Below are 21,990 nucleotides of genomic sequence, written 5' to 3'. Positions count from 1 at the left end.
CCTAGCCGCACAAGTTCTTCATGTACCTTATCCTCAGGTTCAGTTTCTGGAATGAGCTGTAGGTGGTTGAATTGAGATATGTCGAAATGACATTTTCAGCACTGATCCTGGATATTCGAGATCGGTCGTGGCCTCCGACGTCTGCAAGAGGGCCACCGCAAAAAACTCCGTTTTGTGACGGAAAGGATCACTTCCAGTGCTGTCAGGGTAAAATCACAGCCGATTACTGCATGTTCCCAAATTTCACCGCCACTATACTGGTACGAACTCATGGAAATAACTCCAGTATTGTAATCACATAAAAACTGCGCAGTGAAACTTATTTCTCCTAAATGTTTGTTTTTTTTTATTAATCACTTAACAACCTAATTACAGCTCTTATGCCACAAAAGTTCAGCCTATTGGACGCAGTGGCTTAATTTCCCCAACAGGGGAGGAAAAAAAAAAAAATTACAGCTCTATTGTCCACTAGGGCACTACGTGAGCGATTTCATTTGACAGCTGCACTTACATTTCCCGAGCAGAGGAGAATATCAAATTAATAACTACGAAATTACATAAACTGTTTTTATATCTTGTTTTGTTATTATTTATTTATCAAGGCATAGCTTTTCCATAACACATTTTGTTGGACAATCTCATTTTGTTATAATCAAGCTATTGATATACATTCACTCAATTTCATTCCAATAACATGTTTTGATGAAGTAAAAGTTTTGTTATTGTTATACTATTGATCAACTTATCAACAATAGCACAACAGTAACAAGTTTTTAAATCAAAACAACAATTCGATAATAGTGACCTGTCCTTTTGTTTTGTTCCATTTTTATATTCAGTTAAGACAGAAATTTCTGATCGAGTCCTTTGAAAATTCCTTATATAATATTCCGAACAACACTTGGAAGTTCTGGAGGAGCCCTTTGACACCCTGGAGAAGTATTCAAAAGAACTCCTGGTGCAATCTTCTTAGAGATTCCAAAAGTAATTCTTCTGAGCAATTATTAGAATTCTTGGCAAAATCTCTTAAAAAACTCCTCGAGAATTTTTCGAAAAAAAAATCAGAGAAATCTTAAGATGAAATTCGGGACAAATTATCACGGGAAATTCTGAAGAAATATTTGAAGGGACTCTGTTCATAGTTCTGGAGGAATTTCTAGAGGAGCCTTTGAAAATATGTGAATGATTTTGTGGACGAACTCTCACATAAATTCCTGGAAGGTTTTTCTTTTAGATTCTCTTGTAATGAATTTAAAACTGAATAGTATTTTTCGATCATTTAAAGTATTGTTACTCAGGTGGGTTTTTGAGACAAAATAACGTTATATCTCTTTCGTGACGAACCAGCACAATTATGCTGTTGAGTGGTAACAGTTTTGCATATTTTTCCATCTGTTTAGATTTCGATTTATGTGTCGTAAACTGTTTCAATAAATCAGCCATTACTTTTACTTGTATGTGTGCAAACAAACTTTTGTTTACGTTGCCTGTGAGATTTACCACAACAAAGTTAGCAAAAAGTGGACAAAAATCGTAGAACAGAAAAAGCTTTATCTGTCGCATATTTTTTATTTTCGATTTATCTAGGTAGTCTAATGGCACAAATTTCCCAAATGGAGGAGAACATGCCTCTGGAGCCGACCTACTGATATCTAGGTAGTCTAAGCTAGAAAACGAAAGATAAAGAGAAGTTCTTTCAAATGAAGAAAAATAATTACTGTTTCATTGGGAAACCCAAGAGTTCTGGAAAGCCAAACTTGAGCCATTTGTATGAAGATTTCACTTTTTTAAGCTCCGTCCCTAAAGGGATAAATTAAGTATTATAATTTACTTAGTTACGATTTTGATATTATAACAAATTTTGCTTTCCGATTATTATCAATAACATATTAGTATCAAAATTTGTTATTGAAATATTTTAAAAATTCACTGTTATTAAGTTGTTATTGAAACTCACAAAACAAGTTATTAAAATAATTTTCCAAGAAGATTTTTTTGTTATGTTGTTTGTTATTTTGCCGCTTATGACAGACTAGTTTGTAACATAATATGTTATGTTAATAACTTAACAATAATCGAGTCTATGATTCAGTTATTTTACCCAAATAACACAGCTACTTATGCTGTTGTTATTCCCTTCTGTTCGGGTTTGTACAGCGCACACATGTATATTTTATTCTACTTTATCGAACTGGTTGCCTTTCTGCTGCTTTCACTTTTCTACTCTATATATGGTAGAAGGATGAGTACAAGGATGATGGATGGCCGTTGTTCCTTTCCAGTCCGATTAGGGGTCCATTATGAGTAGCGATTCGCTGATGTCCAGGTATCCGGGTCCGTTTGAGCCACGGGGCTCAGAAGAGGGTCAGTGCCAGCCGCTCTCGGGGGAAGAGCAACTGACGAAAAATTGCAAGTGCCGGGGCTGGGAATCAAACCCATGACCATTCGCATCTGAAGCGAACGTGTGACCAACTACGCCACGGGCCCCGGCAATTTGTTTTTGTTGGCAATCGGCATTAGTAGTCAGTAGTCAGTAGTATCCAAAGAAATTTCTGATTAAACTGCGTTGGGAAACTCCTGGTGAAACTTATAGAAGTATCTCTTGTGAGATTTTTAGAAAAATGCTTGAAAAAAAAGCATAATAAAATTCAGGGACGATTTTCTGAAAAAAAAATTCTGAAATTAAGTGAAATTTGTACTAATTTATGCCGAAATCTCAGGAGAAAGTCTTGCGGGAGTCATTGAAGCAAATCATAAAACAATTTGTTGGCGCATTCATGCAGGAATTTCTGGAAAAAATCACTCAAGTATCTGTTGAAGATATTCCTACGAGAATTATCAATAGCTTTTATAGTCATTTCTGAAGGAATCCCTGGAGGAGTTTTTGGAAAAAATAAGAAAAAAGAATATCTGAAAGAATTTTCGATACATTTTATGAAGAAATTCTCGGAATAATTATGAAGGATACATTGAAAAAATGTCTTAAGCAATTCATCTAAGGAGTGTATCGGAAATTAACTATAAACATTCAGGATGCCCTATCTCGAAGCATGTTTGGTCTTATCATTTCGGTTCTTCTATCAAATCTTCACAATACAGTCAAGTTTAAAACAGCCTGAAAAAATTTGAAAAATGTTTAGCATTATTGAAAATATTGTAGAATGAATACATCTCACAAATTAAAGTTTTGGACAAATTGTTGTTTTTTAAAGATTTTTCAGCGTTTCAATAACCTGTAGCGAATAAAACTTGTACGGCGAAAAATCCAAAAAATATTAATTATTGTTAGCAGTTATGTACACATAACATATCACCGAACACCAACTTAAAAAAAAAATATTTATGATCGAAAAACCCTCAACATTTAAAAAATGACCTATCCTAAAAAAAAATATTTTTTTGTCGAACTTTGACAGTCTGTTTTAAATATCTTCAAAGGTTATACAATTCCGTTCTCTACTAAAGCTACCTCGTCGTTAAGTTTAAAAACATTTCCAATTAAAAAAAAATTGAACCATCAATTTGATGTATTTTTTATTTGCGTAATCGTGCTTTGAATCAGCATCAAAAAATAGGGTCCCTGAAAAATGACCTTTTTTCATTTTTAAGAATCGCGCTAAAATGGAATCGATTTTTTTCTTGAAAAAAATTTTTTACCTATATTATGAGCAATCTGGGAAAGAATATATTTGCGCTAATATATTTTAAAAAATCAAAAAAATTTCCATTTTTTCCGCAATTTCAAATTTTTAAGAGGTGTCCAAAATTTCAAGATCGTGCGTTTAAACTTTGAGATTGATGACCATGTAAAATATTTTTTTTTACAAAAGCAAAAATGCCATTCCTTTTTCTGAGGATTTATATAGTACCTCCAAAAGTAAAATTATTTATAACTTGAATAAATTATTTTTTGGGATGTTTTGAACATATATAGTTAATTTCCGATACAGTCCTTAAGAATATTTAAACGACTCCCAAGAGAAATTTCTGAAGAAACTGCTGGTCAAAATTCTGAAATTATCCTTGCCAGCTTTATTGAACGATTTGTTGGAGTAATTTCTAAAAAAATGCATGGAATATTATCTGGAATATTATCTGACTTTCGAAAGGCTTCCATGAAGCAATTTCGGAAGGAATTCATGGAAGAATATCCAAAGAAGTTCTAGAAAACCCTGGGTGAGATTCTTGAGGAAAGATAGGGGAAGATCTAAAAAAATCTTCAGGAGGTTATGTAAAGTAATGCCAGGGAGAACTTCACAAAAACTTTTGAAGGAATCTCTTGAAAAATTCCTTAACCTTCCGTAACTCGCGCGATTGGCCACCACCGTCAGCACCACGCTAATGCTGAGTACAAAAAGCGAGATTTTTTCAACGTGTTATACAAAATACAACAGCGCGATCGCTCTAGTATTAAAGAATCTGTGGAAAATTTTTGATTTGAGATTTGAAATAGCTTGTTGAAGATTCCGTAGAAAATTATCCAAAATACTTCCAGGAAGGATTCCCGCAGGATTCTTTGGAGGATTATCAAAAAGAATTCATGGGTAACCCAACTAACAATCGCCAGCCGCAAACAAGCATGCATGCTGAATTGTTGCTTTATATAGCAATTATAGCTGAACTAAAATTATGCTGTACACATTACTGTACAAATGCTATTTATATTGAAAAAGTAGCCAATGTTCAACTTTTCGTATTGGTATTAACAATGATAATTTAAAACACTTTTCAAGCGTTTAATAGATTTTTATTTTTATTCAAGGCACGCGGCTGGCAATTGACGGGTCTCGAGTTCGAATTTGGATTTAGGTAAATTTATGTGTAGTTATTATTTCACAATATTTGTTCACAGCATTAAGTTCCAATCATAAACTCTCGTGGAAATTGAGAAAAAAATGCATTTTTTATTTTTAATAATTTTTGCGTAAGCTGTATAACAGCTTTGCTATATAGTTGTAAAACGATTTAACAGCAAGCAATTTAGTTGGTACACCACACTATGCTTTATAGTTTCTCCAAATTTGTGTGAACAAAACCCGAACAAAGGTTGTGCCTGAAAATTATCCAAATGTTATTCAGCATCATGCTGAATAAATTCGTCGAAAAGGTGCTTGTAAAATGAGTGATTGTTAGTTGGGAAATTACTGAGAAAATCTATTGACGATGTTCTGAAAGAATCGTAGTGTAACGACCCTAAGTCGTTATCACCCTTACTATTCCATATTCATAAGGATTCCCCAGTAGATATAACGTAATTGTCACTGATGTGGAACATTGGCACTTTTACCCTAGTAGCGATAAAGTTTCCGTTTAAATGTAAAAACAGTAAATATAATGTGTCGCCCGAGTACGCACATGTGAATCAACGGTTCACCGTTAAGATAAACAAAGACCTAGAGGTCAGAACGCTCCGAGTGAGCACATTGGAATCTACAAACCACCGTTAACGTAAATAGTAAATAGCGAGTCACGTGGGGTTCAACGAATGTTCGTTAACACCCAACCCGGGTAGACGAGAATATCTAAATCATATCTCAAATCGAGCATGTTTTGCTGTCATAGCTCGATGTGATTTTGTTGTGTTATTCAAAAATCCAATGAATATCACACGAATAGCTCAATCAGTTTTATATCAGTTTTTGTTTTTGTCGAAATAGCTGAAAATTTCTACATAAGAACAAGTTTAGCTCTTCTGCACAAAATGGAACACATACACCCATAGCAATGGCTCAATGGTAGTGAAATGTCATGTGCCCCTTTCTAAGCTGTGGAAACGAAGAACCGCATGCTCTTATTCCCTTGTTATTTACAACAGCGAGCCACAGTTGAGTGGTAAGCATCGCCGCCTGTGAATCCTAAGGTCGTAGGTTCGATGCTGCATGCTGACATTTTTTTATTTTATTTTTTTCTAAAAAAATGACAAATCTTGTCTGCTATTGTTTTGATCTTGTATTATCTTAACGACCTATTATTGAGTAGTTCACCATATAAGATTTTGCTATTATTCCTGTTCTTTTACCTCTTATATCAATCAAACCAATATCAGTTTTTGCTCTTCAGTAATTCAATCAATAATAACTGAGTATGCTATTCATCAGATTTTTCCACCTACTCGGGAAAGGTATGAACTAAGTAGCCAAAACAGACGTGTACAGTCATAAATATTACTTGAAAGCCAACTTATAAAAGACATTACTACGTTCAGAGGGGGGCAGTCAGTATGTAGTCAGTTAATAGTTGAGTTTATAGAAGTCAGTTGATAGGAGTTAGTTTATAGATGAAAAGTCTATAGGGAAGTCTAGATGGGGAAGTCTAGAGAGTGAAAGTGAGAGCTATGTGTGTTAAGTTTTAAGTTTTAGTTTTATAAGAACAATGGACAATATAAGTGAAGAAAGGAAGTGATGTAGCAGTTATCAACTTGATGACAGTATCATGGGGGGAAAGGGAAATAAAGTACATCTTTTTGTACAGTAGTATGTATTCCTGGAGTAATTTAAAGAGAAATTTCTGGAAATAATTTTAGAGGAATTTTTGAAAAAAATCGTAGAGGAATTTCGAGGCAATCCATGGAAGATTAAACAAAAAAAAAACGCTTCGAAAAGTCTCTGAAACGGTTTTTTTTCTGAAGAAATCCCCAGAGGAAAACAAAAAGGAATCCCCGGAAACAAAAAAATTAGATTGCACACTTGAAAGTTTGAAGAATTTGTGCATTCCTGAGCATGGAAATTTCTGGGTGAATCCCTGGTGGATTTTCTAAAGGGATCTTTCAACAATTTTCAGGACGAATCCCTGGAGAAATTTTTGAAGGAACCTGTGGAAGAGCTTTTAAAGGGGCAATTGAAGAAATTTCTATGAAAATTCGTTGATCAATATCTGACAAATGGGAATTTCTTACAGAATCCCTATAAGAATTTTTGAAAAAATAATATATAAATAATGTCTGGATGATTTTCTTAGGAAATCCATGAAAATTCTGATTCTGAGTTTTCTCTTCTCAGCTCTCAATGAATGCCTGGAAGAAATTTCCGAAAAATTGCTGAAATTCTGATTATCTAAATGAATTGGTGGAAGAATTTGTTGAAGAATCAATGAACAATTTTCTATAGAAATCGTGGAGAAACTTCTGAATGAATCTCTGGAGGTATTTCTGAGGCAAACTGTGGAGGAATTATTTCAATAATATATGGGAAAATATCTCAATTGGGGGAATTTGTGAAGGAATTCCCGAATAATTCGTGGTCTTCGTGACCGAGCGGTTAGCGGCGGCAGTCGTTTAGGTGTCTCGTAAGCCTTGGAGTGTGGGTTCGATTCCCGCTCCAGTCGGGTAAAACTTTTCGTCAAACGGAAAATTCTCCACTGGGTCCACATGTTAGTAATATTAGGGTGCCAATGAATTTTCGAATTTCAAAAACGGGCAGTGCTCAAAAGTTTCGTCTCCTCAAAACAAGTCCCCATGCAAAATTTCAGCTCAATCGGACTTCGCCAAGTGTTAGGCCAAAGCGGTCAAAGTTTGGCTTGCTTTCTTTGATTATTTTCTTCACCAAATCGTGCATCAAAATAGCGTGAAAAAAATTGGTGGGGGTAAAATGGACAATCGATGGGGTAAAATGAACAAGTCGTTAAAAGTTATATAACAGCATGTTTCAATGTTTTTAAATACAAACTATCAAATTTCATACGATGCCTTTATTTTGTTGTTTTCGAACTTTTAATACAAACTTTGAAACACACTTAAATAATTATTGTATAAAAACAAGCACTGTTTTGGATGAAAATTATATTTTGTTGATATAAAATATTTTTTTATAACTTTTTACTTCAACTATCTCACGAAAGGTATGCCGGCTGATGATTCTGAAGTTTGCAAAAAAAAAAATGAAATTTTGGTGAAATTTGAACTGATTGTCCATTTTACCCCCACGGTCTGATTTTGTTAAAATTATTTCCGATTTTTTTTTAACAAAACTTAAATTTTTTTCGGTCAAATATATTTTTCTACGTGAATTTTATTGGTTTAGGGTGTAAAACTTGTAATAATTTGGAAATAACTTACGAGAAAACCTTAGCAATGCACTACCCGCTTGGCGCACACCCACAGTTGATCAGCAGGAATAAATCAATTTTATTTTGTATGGTGAAAAGCATCTAAACTTGAATTACTTGAAATAGAAAGCTTTTACTGAAAAAATATTTGGTAGGCATAATAGTAGTCACCATTGTGCACAACCACTACCAAATATTTTTTCGAATAATGAATTTCACTTCGATAAATTTGACTTTAGATGCTTTTCGCCATACGATGTTTTTGCGATTTACTTTTAGCGATTTTTCGCGCATTGAAGCTAGCGCCACATTGGTCGATGCGGAGAGTCGGAAAACAGCCGATGTGGTTAATTCATTATAAGCAGATTTTACATCATTTTCGTTTTTTAAAGTGATTTTTAAAGTTTTTGTCATCTTGAAGAGGTTTATTTGATGTTAATGTTCAAGATCAACAAAAGTATAATGATTCATGCTTAGGCATAAGCTTCAATCGTTGAAACATTTTGAAAAACAATAAAAGCCATGAAACTGTACCCTGTTCATTTTACCCCACCCACTTTACCCCCACTACGGCAGGGGTTGATAGATTAAATACATGGTTAGACACGGTAAGGGATGATCCCCGTGGAGCGTTTCCGATGAAGTGTGGCGGATATAAGCCGGTTCTCCAATGCGCACAACACGAAACCTTCAACCGGGAACAACTTGCGGAACATCAGCCGAGAGTAACCGAGATCCACGATGCTAAACGAGCCGAGGATTGAGCCAGCTTCCAGTTCCGTTCATCGTTCATTGCAAAATCCGCCTGCACCAAAAACATTTCCCGTGAATTGGGCGAACTTCTGCATCGATCGGGTTTGCGAACACGGACAATTTGAAAATGCTTCAAGACGGCCTTTATGGACTGGCGAAGGAAGCCGTGCAAAGCCGCCTTCTGATCCCGGATTCTGTACCCAAAGTTTTTGAGGATCTCCGGAAAAGTTGCTGAAGGCTCTGTTTGCGAAAGCACGACAGGCCTAGGCTCCACGGATTGATCGGGTCGAGAAGTTCCTAGACGTCGGGATCACGACGTCGTCAAACAACTCTGCGACCATATCGAGGCAGCTGGGTTGCACGACCATCTGAGCAATCCAATGCTAGTACAGGAGCTTGTTAACAAATTACTGCCCGAATATAAACTGGAATGGGTTCGATTCAAGCGTGAATAAATCGGTACGCCGTTGAGGAACTTCACCGGTTTCATCAACGATCAACGGTCTCTGTGGTAGCAGCCTTCACTGGAGCGGAGCATGGGATAATCGGCCAGTCCGACGTTCAGATGATCTATGAGAACATATGACGTTTTGATTGTACACCGAAAACTGCAAGACCGAAAGAAACCCCCAAGTCCAAGAATCAATAGTCGATAGCATCCACAGAGTTGTAAAAGGGTAGGAATCTACCGCTGAATGTGGTCCTCAACCCGAAAAAAAAAAACAAACAAACAAAGTGCGCCTTGTGTGGAATGCGGCAGCGACCGTCGGCGGCGTCTCTCTCAATTCAAACTAGCTCCTCTAAAGCAACTTACGATCCTCTGCCTCGAGTTGCAAGCGGCTGTGCTATGATCAAGGATGTCGCAGCAACTTAAACAACATTTATCGCTCCAAGTGCATCAAACCATTTTTTGAACTGATCCCCGAACTGTCTGTCAATTCGTCAGCTTCAGGATCGGAGAAATATTAAGCCTTATAAAGCTGTCGGAACGAAGATGGATATCCTTGAAGATGAACATTGCTGACTGCCTTACGAAGTGGAGAAGCGATTGGGACTTGATTCCAGAATGGTTTCGTGGGTCAAATTTCCTTTGGCATCCCCAAGAAACTTGACCGCGTCAACAACTTCCTCCTGCGAAAGCTAAAGCTCAATTAGGGCTGTATATTTGTTCCACAATTTCACTTTTCCAGAAAATCTAATAACTGCAAGCAAATTATTTGTGCAGCAATGGCAAGAAATCAGCGCAGAATGTGCTGATGAGTTTACTAGTGCTAGGACGAAATGGCACTTTAACCCACCTGTCGCACTGCATATGGGAGGTGTAGAGGGCTAAACTATAGTTCAGTATCAAACAACTGCGTGAGTACAGCGGAAACAACTACCAGAATGGTTTTAGATGTCAAAAACTGAATAACAGATCAGTTTTACGACTTAAAATGTATAACGGTTTCTATTGTTGAGAGTTTTGAGTCATGAGAGTTTGAGTTATATGTTAGAATCAAAAAAATATTTTGAATTCATCTTGACAATTACAGGAAATATTCGCAAGACCTTTAAACACTTATGAAATTATCTGATCTGAACTACAGCCTTAACAGTAAAAAAAATACTCACTCAGCAACAGCTCGGTTCTTGTTCCGCATGTCCATCATCGCCGGAGGGATCGCCTTGCTTTCGTCTTTGGGATTCAACGAAAGCTTACTACCGTGTCGCTGCAGAAACTCCATCAAATGTTTCTTGTGCGAACTGAACGACATCCTTGGCAGGGCATTGAACAGTGAAGGTCGCCGCGAGCCGTTCGACTCCGGCGCTGCTTGTTGATCTTCTGGATCCATGCTGTTGCCCGTGTGACGTCGACTACCCGGTTGGTAGGCGAAGCTTACGTTCGGCGTAAGTTTGGGCGATGTCTGGATCGGTTCCATCAGGGGCACTTTAATTTGAGCCAGATGTGCCATGTTGGTTTCACTGTAATAGAGACGAAACGAAGATGATTACTGTTCGAGTACAAAAATGATATTGTTCTTGACTGTAATCATGACAATCTGAAAAGATTTCAATCCCTGAAGTTTGTGTAATCCCGATTAAAACTAATAAAATCCTCAGATTGTCGATTGCTACAGTCACAACGGTCACTTTAACATATTCATTACAACTTTCTACACCGCCGCATCGATCTGATGTCGTTCTCCAAGGACGAAAACGAACTACAACTGCCCGAACTTGGCTCATCCTTCCCGTTAATTTGAATTTTTGGCAAATTCATCCGAGATGATTGTTATTATCAACTGATTTGATCGGAATATCTTTTGTTACTGTCTGCTTCGAAATATCACACCAACAACGGCAGGGGGAATACGCTTTTCCGATGCCGCAATGTGTTAATTGGTAATGCGAAAAGCTTGTTGATACAGCACGTGTTCGAACCAAACTGAACCGCCATGGGGTGGATTGATATGAATAGATCACCGTCGCCAACTGATAGAATCAATATTCTTTGTCACCGTCACGAAAAGCCAGTAGAAGATGCAGTTTTTCCTACCCGTTTCTAGATGATCAATTTTGATACATTTTTCGTCGCCTTGGGTTCTGATTTGGCGTACTCTGATTTATTTAATTGCAAAAACACGCAGAAACCCACTTATGATAATTATTTTCATGAAACTTTGGACTGAATAGAATTCAATATTCATTCATAGGCATAACAATAAAATTTCTGTACCGGATGTCAAGTTTACGTACAAATATTTATACAAGTAATTTAGAACATCATACTATAAAATCCATAAAACAGTGACAACAATAGAGCAAGATGTGACAGGTGCCACTCAGCGACACCGGTGCTAACAAGTGACGAGCGAGAATAATGCCACCATAAGTCAAATACTAATGACAGGTACCCGATTTAATAGAGAGCGGTGCTGGATGGAAACAAGCCCCGTTGCGGTGGCCATACGAAGGGAATACAATTGCTGAAGCACAGGCAAGCATTGATCGGACCAATATGCGGAGGTTTTATGCAACTGTCAATGGTGCGCGACCCGAGACTGCGCCAGCGCACGCCATATGCAATGTCCAGGAGGAAATTTCGCTGACAGACAACACAATGTATTGCAATGATGATTTCCAAGTGTAACAAGTATTTCGAAGATTTGTTAAATGGTAACAACACCCACGCCTCGAATTTTCAAGAGAACGGGTCTGAGCTATCGAATGACGGCTTGTGCTGAAAAGTTGATCGATTGGTGGTGACCAATCAATAGACTTTTCAGGGCAAACCGATATTTGGGTTCTCCAAATATGTGCTCTTGAAAATTCGAGGTATGACTTCTTAACCGCAGAGGTGAACAGCAGTATCAACCAATCCACCTAATTCATATGAAGAATAAATATATGGAAGGATGTAGGATACTCCACCAGGTGGTTTAAATGGTCTCATACCTAGCCTATAAGAAAAGGCACAGAAGTAATAGAAGTATTGTTTGGTTTAGATAGCATAGATAGTTTGGAAGTTGAGATAGTATAGATTGTTTAGAAAAAAAAATCCCCGAAATAACTTGAGGAAACTCAAAATGAATTCTAAAAAAAAAAACACATGAAAAGTCAGGTTTAACACCACAAGAATACTCAGAAAAATATACCATCTTGAGTAATCTCAGAAAGACATTCTGAAAAATACTGAGTGATCCCAGAAAGAAATCATTAGCAAAACTCAAGATGAAAGTACAGGAGGAATACCAGATGAAAATCTAGAATATACAACTCTCTAAAGAACTATCTTGAGGATGCCAAGAAAAAATGTCTGTAGGTCTAGCTACCCTTGAAGAAGTTCCGGGAGAAAATCAGTTAAATAACTGGTGGAGGAATAGCAGAAGAAAGTCTAGGAGAAATCCCAGAAAGACTTTATTGAGTAAACTAGAAAGCATCTACAAGAGAAGCAAAGAGAAATTCCAGGAAGTATCCCAGAAGAAAGCACTAGAGGAATACCAGCAAAATGTCTAGAAGAAATCACTCATTTTAGAATCTCAAAAGAAAAATCTTCGAACGCCGAAAAAAAAACGGGTTGAGGCATTTCAGAAGGAATTTCTAAAATTATAGTAGAACTGCAGGAGGAATATTATGAGAAAATGCAGTAGCAATCTCAGAAAATACTCCTTGAGGAATATAAGAAGGATTTACTGGAAGAATCTTCTCAGAAGAATGGTCAGGAGAAATCTCAGAAGAATTCCGAAATATTTTGAAGCAATCTCTTAAGGAATTCGGAAAAAAATCCCAGAGGGTCCTGAGGAATACGAAAAGAAACTATTTGAGGAATCATAGAAAGATCTCCAGGAGAATCCCAGGAAGAAAGTATTGGAGGGGATTTATGGAGGAATCCCAGCCACGGTATAACCTTGAGCGATTGAAGCAATCGGATTTCGTTTCAGCATATGCGCAGAATCTCGATGCAAATTTGCCAGACGAGGGTGAGCTTGATGTGGCCTTCTCGAGGATTTTTGCAGCACAGTAAAAGCAGCCACCAACGACGCAGCCTAAAGCATCATAGGTAACGTGGAAAGAAGTCGATGAAATGGTTCGACAAAGACTGTAAAACAATTTTAGAGGAGAAGGAACCAGACAAATCGTTAAACCACACAAGCAGATTCGTCTGTTTCAGGAGAAAAGCGCCGCCTGGACGAAGCAGAAGCTTCGTACCACGAATAAAAATATACAGGAATAAAGATAGGAGTCACTTGACGGGCGGGCGTGAGGTGATTGAGAGGTGGAGATAGTACTCTGGATGGCGCGGCAAATGTAGGCAGACAAATGGGATACAAAGGCAACGGCTACGTCCCACGCTGTGGAAAGTAAAAGCTGCCATACATCAGCTCATAACAAAAACACAGCTGGTAAGCATGGTATCGCAGCTGAACTCACCAAGATGCGCCCAGAAAAGTTGACCATCTGCATGCACCGGTTGATAGTCTTTTTTTCCTTCTAAACTATTGGGGGAAATTCTGCTCAACAGACACCCTAACAGGAAGGTAAGGGTAGTGTGGGGTTAGAGCCGTCTTCTACAACAAAGTAAAAGCCAGGACTACTCTCTCCTCGACCCCCTTAAACTTATTTCTATGGTCGCCAAACCCTACGTCTCTTCGGAACCACCAAGAAGGTATTGCTTCAGAGAGGGGCTAGTGCACATCGCACCCTCAAGGTTAGCTGCGTAGCCTGTAGCAGCGAACATCAATGACTCGCTTTGGAGAGTCCATCACGGTAGCATGCTGGCGCTTAGCTAGTTTCCCGAGTGCTCCTCACCACTCCCTTTGTCCTCGGAAGGCGAACAGGGCCAACCCCGCCGCGCCCAACCACTCAGCAGACATCAAGAACTGATGATCTGACCTGCGCGTAAAGGAAGGGTATCACTACCCTTCAGGCCCTACCAGATGCACCAGAAGGTTGCAGACAGCAGGGTCTCCACCTGCCCCGACCCTTGCCGGGGACCCCTTTCCAAACGCGGGCTCGGATCCTACCCAATAGACTGTCGCACCGTCAGCACCGCTACCGAGACTTACACTCCGCGGCTATTTAATCGCCGTAAGGGTCGATCTCGATCGCAGGGCACCGGTGTGACCTACGAAGCCGACTCTGAACGCCTGGACCACCCTTTTACACTCTTGATGATAGTCTGGATCTGAGAAACCGAACAACTAACGCCCGGAGGAGTGGAAGGAAGGGGTCATCTACCCCATTCACAAGAAATGCGATTATTTGGAATGTGAGAATTTCAGAGCGATCACCATTTTAAATGCTACCTACAAAGTGCCATCCCAGGTCATTCCGTCGTGTGTCATCCAAAACGAATGAGTTCGTGGTAAGTTATAAGGCCGGCTTCATCGACGGCCGATCAACAAAGGAACAGATCATCCCCGTACGGCATGCCCTCTAGAAATGGCCTAATTATCAGGTCTCAACGCATTACCTGCTCATTGACTTCAAGGCGGCATACGCAAAAATCGACCACACAGAGCTATGGAAAATCATGGACGAAAACAGCTTTCCTGGGAAGCTGACCAGACTGATCAAAGCAGCGATGGGCGTTGTGCAAAACTGTGTATGGGTCTCTGGTGAGCTCATTCATTTGGACCGCTGGGGACTTCGACAAGATGAAGGACTCTTATGCCTACTCTTCCACATTGCTCTGAAAGGTGTAATGCGACGAGCCAGGATACGACTATCATGAAATCCGGTCAATTTGTGTATTTTGTGGATGATGTGGATATTATTGTACGCTGGCTGGCTGGCGGAACCGAACATGTCAGGATTCGTCTAAGAAGTAATGTCACGATAGAAGGGACTACCTTCGAGGCAGTAGAGGAATACATTCACCTCGGACCCTCACTGGCAGCTGACGACAATGTGAGTCGTGAAATGCGAGGGCGGATCATTGGTGGAAGTCGTGCCTACTACGGGTTCCAGAAGAAACTGCCACAAATACATCAAGTATGTATAAATCACTTATAAGATCAGTGGTCCACTATGGGCACGTACTTGAGAGTTTTCGGTGTATGGCAGCAAAGGCTGAATCACGAGATCTACAACGAGCAAAAATGCTGCACGACGGCATCCCTGCAAAGTTGGTGTTCTCTTCCGATCCTGTTGGCACAAGAAGGCGTAGAGTGCAGAAAGAACGATAGGCGCACTAGGTGGAGCGTGATCTGGTGAGCATTGGGCGTGACCAAGAATGGAGAATGGCAACCACAAACCGAGTAATGTGGCTGGCATCCCGAGCAAAGGCGGATAAGAAAATGATAACAAGTTCTGTTATCTGGTTATCATTCGTTTGATAATTGAGTTTGTTATCATTTAGGTTGAATTAAGAGCCAACATAACAAAAATGATAACTCATATTTACTTCTCGAATACCAAAATGATAAGAAGTTAAGTTATCATTGAGTTCAAGTTGATAACTAATTGTGTTATACAATATTTTGTTCAACATTTCATTTAGTTATCAACATGAAAAAATACATGTGACTGATAACTGGTTTTGTTATCAATTAGTTATCATTTAGAGCTATTTTATCGACCAAAATAGTAAAAATCTACTTTACCGACATCGTCACCTATTGAAAAAAGTTTCTTAACTTACAACCAATGTTTTCGACTATTGCACCCAGGCGGGTCTCGAACCCTGATCGAGTGATTGTCGGTCGCAGCCGATAGCCCCTATACCAACACGGGACTCAGTGAGAGTGAGAGTAATAAAAGGCTACGCTTTCGTACTGCAGTCGCATTGTAGGTGGGAAGCGGAATCTATTTTTAGATTCGAGGTTCATCAGACTCTCAGTTTTGGGAAAGCTTTGAAATGTGCGTTTGGAAACAGATAACATATTTTGTTATCATTTAGTATTTTTATGTTATCGCGATAGACCAAAATTATCGATAACTAAATTTGTTATCATCTGGTTATCATCAATTGAAAAAGATGATAGCAAAAATAACAAAATGATAACACCGATAACACAGTTTATTATCAAAGTGATATCACTTTGTTATCCGCCTTTGCTCGGGATACTGAAATCTCAGATGGAGTTTCGGGAGGGGAAATTTTTGGGATTCTGAAATTTTAAAAGCAATTTCTATAAACACATATGACGCTCAGGGCCCATATAACCGAGGCGGTAAACGCGCTGGTATTCAGCATGACCATGCTGAGGGTGACGGGTTCGATTCCCGGTCGGTCCAGGATCTTTTCGTAAGGATATTTTCTTGACTTCCTTGGGCAGAGAGTATCTTCGTGCCTGCCACACGATATACACATGCAAAATGGTCATTGGCAGAGGAAGCTCTCAGTTAATAACTGTGGAAGTGCTCATAGAACACTAAGCTGAGAAGCAGGCTTTGTCCCAGTGAGGACGGTACGCCAAGAAGAGAGAGACATATGAAGCTCAAGGAATATGAGAAAGATCTTCTGGGGGAACCCCAGTAAAAATATTACTGAACTCCAAAAGAAATTTCTGTGGAATCCCAGAAGAAATTTCGTGCCCAAATTATAGGAGCTCATCAAGTTATCCCAGAGAAAAAATCTATAGGAATCTTAAGTGGTACTTCTTGAAAATTCTCAGAAAGAACTTCTTGAGTAATCACATAAAAAAACTATTGGGCAGAATTCTAGAAGAAACTCTGAAATAAATCATAGAAGGAACTCAGAAAAAAATCATAGCTAGAATTCCTTGAGGAATCTTAGAAAGATTGTCTACTAAATGAATATCAAATGAAATTTCTGGCTTTGAGAAATTGCCGAAACCCCGCATTTTGGCCGGTAGAAATGATATTGCTCACTTCATAAGTGGATTGTCATAGGTTCGATCCCAGCCTCGGCACTTGCAATTTTTCGTCAATTGCTCTTCCCCCGAGAGCGGCTGACACCTGACCCTCTTCTGAGCATATGCTCAAACGGACCTGGAAACTTGGATATCGGCTAAAGGCAACTCATAATGGACCCCAAACCGACCTGGAAAGGAACAAGAGCCACATATCAACATCCTCGTTCTCGATTGATAGGGTAGAAAAGTGACAATCGCGCACGCAGTGCCCTATTGGACAAAAGAGCTGTAAATTAGGTCAAGTGGTTAAGAATTTAAAAAAACATACTGCTTACTTCCCGTCTTATAATACAGATTATATAATTCAGCCGTAGGAGCGTTCATTATATATTCTTCTCGTTTCAGAGAGCGACAAATGACCCTTAAGCCTTGGCTTTCGAGCCAGGACATAAAGGGCAAATACCTATATTCCATGCCTGGAAAAGGAGCTCCAACGGAGTGACAATAACTTTCTTAGTTACGTCACTCCCAACGTTTTTGCTTCACATTTATAAAACGATACGGAGCGGCTAACGAGATGTCGCAGTTCCATAGTTTTGTTCAATTGCATTCAATGCGCTGCACAGTATGCTTGGCCGCTTCGATACTTTTAATACATCTCCAACGCCTTACAAGTATTTAAAGTGACTAGAATACTTTTGATTCTTGCGTATGTGTAGACTAGACTAGACTAGACTTTTGATTGTACGACATTTCCCCGAAAACCAGTTCCCCGAATGAAGTTTCCCCGAAAGTTTTTTCCTCGAATGTACCATTTCCCCGAAAAATGTTTCCCCGAACGTACCGTTTCCCCGAAAAGATTATTGCATATGCCATTTAACATTGACCCAATGCACAACTAAATGGATCCGATTCTTAGGACGAAGTACGCTTAGCCAAAGTATGTCCGACCGAAGTACGTTAGGGCGAATGGGTTGCTAAGCTGAAGTTGATAGAGTAGACTGGGTCACTAGGCCGTCTTCCTAATTTTCTTCATAAACGATGTTAAAATTTGTTTTCGAAGTCCTAGAAGATGTTAGTGTCCCCTGAGTTTTTTTTATAACTCGAATCTAGGACATTCTACGGATACTGTGATATACTTCCATGTTTTACAATATTCTTTCATCCTTTTCCCTTTTCTCCCATAGATGATTTCTTGGTGTTGATGTTATATTATTACTGAAGTACTGATGATTAATTGATCACTCTGCCAACGTTCCATCTAAAAATTTCGCATCTTTTTATAACACGCAGTTGTTTTTAGTTGTAATATGGCATAGCTTATCGACGGTAGTAATTTATTAAACCACTGACTGTCCCACGACAGATTTGCCTTCTTTGAGATGTCGGCTATTCTTTTCAATACATATTGTTTTTTTTTGTATGACCAACTGGCAGCGTTCGGAATTTTTGCTCATTCTCACGAAACTTGAATTCTCCCTCACGCCCATTTTCAGCGAAAATCTGGCTTTAGAAAACTCCCGCACAAAGAGGAGAGTGAAAATATATTTTCACTCACTTCCAAAGCGGCAAGAATTTCGTTTACCCTTCGTCAGCTCTCCGGCCGCCGTGAGAATAGCATATTTCTTATTGCTGAAACGTAAATTACGAACCCTGCCAACTCAACCGGATTGATGCTCGTCCGGCTTAATGACACTTTCGGCCTAATCAACTACGGCCTAACGTACTTCGGCCTGATATACTTCTGCCTAAAGATCCAACACCGTCTTTTTTTGGCTCGATTGATAAATTTTCCTTCTTTCAAACATAGGCTGCTCTTTCAAGTTGAACTGCTCAATTATTCATCAGTAATTTGACTACTGCTATATTTATTTTTTTTTTTGTGATCATCAAAGGTTCTCCCTTCTTTCATCATATACTGTTCCTTCATAATACATATTGTCGGCAGTCCAACTACTAATATGTTCTGTAGAAATGTCAATTTCAAATACTACTTCGGTCATGATTGATCGATTGATTTACAAAAAGTCTGAAGAGTGTTTAGCTTCAAATCTATTTGTCAAAGAAATTGAGTTCCATCGATTTTTCGTTTAAGGCCTGTTAATACACATTCAAATTATTGTGCTCATAGACCTCCTTCGCAGGCAACAATACTTCAAGACTTTAGTTGTCTGGATCATATGTTTTATAATCACAATAAACTTTAGCAGATTACTACCATAATCACGATGAATCGTTTCAAAGATATTATGCGTTTAAAGGGTTTTTTCATCGATTGAATATTCAAAAATAAATAGAAAGAACAGCCTATGAATAAAAGAAGGGGAAAATTATGATGAGCGTGTTCTTAGTTGAGTGCTTTTTCTTTTTCAATCAGTACAACAGAAAAGAACGACCCATATTTAGAAGAAGAGCAAACCTCATTGAAGCATCATGAAGAATATTATATCTCGCAAAATTCATGATACGAGGAAATGCACAATCAACGAGGTGTGATAGTTTCAATGATCTTGATATCTTTCTAAAGACTACACATCGGCACACTATGTACTCAGACTATCTTTCCGCTATTTCGTTTCAATGACTAATTCAGATAATGGAATTAATCAATGATCAGAAACTAGTACTAAAAATAGTATTATAAATATTTCGGGGAAACGGTCCATTCGGGGAAACGGTTCGTTCGGGGAATCGTTTTTCGGGGAAAAAACTTTCGGGAAAACTTCATTCGGGGAACTGGTTTTCGGGGAAATGTCGTACAATCAGACTTTTGAATGATTGCGTATGTGTAGACTAGACTAGACTAGACTAGACTATAATTTCTTGTGACAAGTATGGTTGAGATCTTTGAAGATTTGTTTCTTGAATTAAGAATGTAATTTTCGTCAATCTATGTGGTTCTGGACCCCCTATTTGTAATACTGGCCGTTAGAGGATTTAATGAAAAAAAATCAGAGGGGATGTGAACACAGCCCTGTCGTCCTCCTTAGTCACGGTTAGTCGACGACTAAGGAGCTTTATTTTTAATTCAAAAAAGATTTTTTTTCAAAATAACCATGTAAAATGGTTAATGTGATTTTTACCACCACCCACGTGGTGCACATTTTCAAAAAAAAATCACTTCACTTCACGACCACCCCCTCAGGAAGCAAAATTTAATAAAACGTTATTTTTGACCATTTTGGGTGTTCAGTGTTAACGCCCTGACCGTACCAGATTGAGTGTAAATGGGATTTGACAAAAGTCGGTACCCACGACCACCCCCTCAGGAAGCAAAATTTAATAAAACGTTATTTGAGAGCATTTTGGGCAATTCAAATTGACAAAAAAATTTGAGTGAACAGCAAGGTAGGCCTGCTGTTTATCTTTTTATGTGAGTGTTTTAAGGACAGACTTGTTAGAATCCCAAAATGGCAGCTACAATGGCCGACTTTGGCACCTACTCACGATTTCTAATGCACAAATCTCTTCGTAAACAACAACAGCGCACCTGAGCTTTTTATTTTGAGCTTTTTTAAGAGTAAATAAGAACCTTGGTAAGAACATGCATAATAATAATAAAATGCACTATTGTTTGAAGCTTGTTTCTTGAGATTTGTACGTCTGAAGTTCTGATGCACTGTTGAAGCGGGATTTCAAGACGTTTGTCCTGCTACTTGCTACTTGAGCCTTCTCGCATGTTGCTTGGAAAGTTTTTTGTGTGGTCAGTTGAGATGGCCCGCGATTTCGCATTGAGATATTTTGGTTCGATGCACGATAGGCGAAGTTTGTTCGTTTTTGAGTAACAATTATGCATTTATTAAATTAGCAATAGCGCAAATTTTGGTTACACAGAGGTCATTGCGAATTAGTTTTAATACACTCGTGGCTGTAATGCTGTTGCATTATTTGGTACTTTTTTTTTACTCCGAAAAACCTTTCGATCGTTTGCACCACGAGCACCTTTCCGCGCTCTGAGAAACAGGGGATAAAATCGTCAACCTTATGCAAAGTCTTGCATAATGGAGCTTTGTCCGACCCCATCTGAGAAGTCGATGGAATAAGTCAAGAATGTATTTTATTACCGTAAATAAGCTCAACGACCTGGATGAATGCGACTCTGCGGTGAGTTTAATCATCAACGTCAACAAAAGGTAAGTCAGCGATAGACGTTAACATGGACAACTTTGTTGTAACTGCACAAGTTGCACATATGTGTAAGCAGTTTAGAAGATCGAAAACTTTCAATTTGTAGGCAGTCAGATTGCTCACATTAAGGGACCAAAATCAACAAAGTAGTATGGATCAAAGGGACTAGAGCTGCTTTTACGAGTTAACGAATTATATAGAAATCCATTCAAATTAATCAACGCACCACAATTCAATTTTTCAATTCCAATCTCTGCCGTTATGCATCAGCAATACGTGGTGCGTATCAGGAGGGGACACACAAAGAAGCTGTCTTTGCGGTCGGTGGTTTATAATTCGGCCCAGGTGGCCTTATAAGTTACCACTGGATTTCAAGTACAGAGCACCATTGACGATGTTATCAGGAACTGATGTATTCGAGAACGTAAATGAAGGTGAGTCGGCCAAACATAACGAAAGGGCGGACACTAAATCTGCAATCGAGCGCTAGATTGGAATTCGACAGGACATCGTAGCAGAGGCAGACCCAGGGGAGGGGCTCATGGCAATGTAGTCTTAACAAGGAAATAACGGAAGTCGATAGACATCTGACTTGAACCCAGGTCAAGACTGAAGCGATCAGAAGCCGCCCAGGATCTTCAAGTTTGTCTTTTATAACCTCCAGGGGTAATCAGTTAACCTAGTGGTTAAGGCTATGGATCGCCAAACTGGAGACGTCGGATTCGAATCCCGTGCAACACGGGTAGCTCGAACGGTGTATTTA

At 38.8% G+C, this 21,990-nt stretch overlaps 1 protein-coding gene across 2 annotated transcripts in view; it reads right to left on the bottom strand.

Annotated features, from left to right (window-relative positions):
• Positions 1–21,990, bottom strand: part of LOC109423055 (proton channel OtopLc) — a 36,159-nt gene that overhangs the window by 13,748 nt on the left and 421 nt on the right. Inside the window, exons 1-2 of one of the 2 annotated variants that reach the window (XM_029852528.2) lie at positions 10,947–11,319; positions 10,411–10,761 (exon numbers count right to left, since the gene is read on the bottom strand). In XM_029852528.2, coding sequence (XP_029708388.1) covers positions 10,411–10,761; positions 10,947–11,059 — 464 coding nt within the window. In that variant the 5' untranslated portion in view covers positions 11,060–11,319. Of the gene's footprint in view, positions 1–10,410; positions 10,762–10,946; positions 11,320–21,990 lie in introns of those variants that run through there. The other variant, XM_029852529.2, reaches the window with a different exon arrangement.

This window comes from Aedes albopictus, chromosome 1 (genome assembly GCF_035046485.1).
Source record: "Aedes albopictus strain Foshan chromosome 1, AalbF5, whole genome shotgun sequence".
NCBI lineage: Eukaryota > Metazoa > Arthropoda > Insecta > Diptera > Culicidae > Aedes > Aedes albopictus.
Note: the sequence above shows the minus strand (reverse complement) of the source record. Positions and strands in the feature narration are given on the sequence as shown.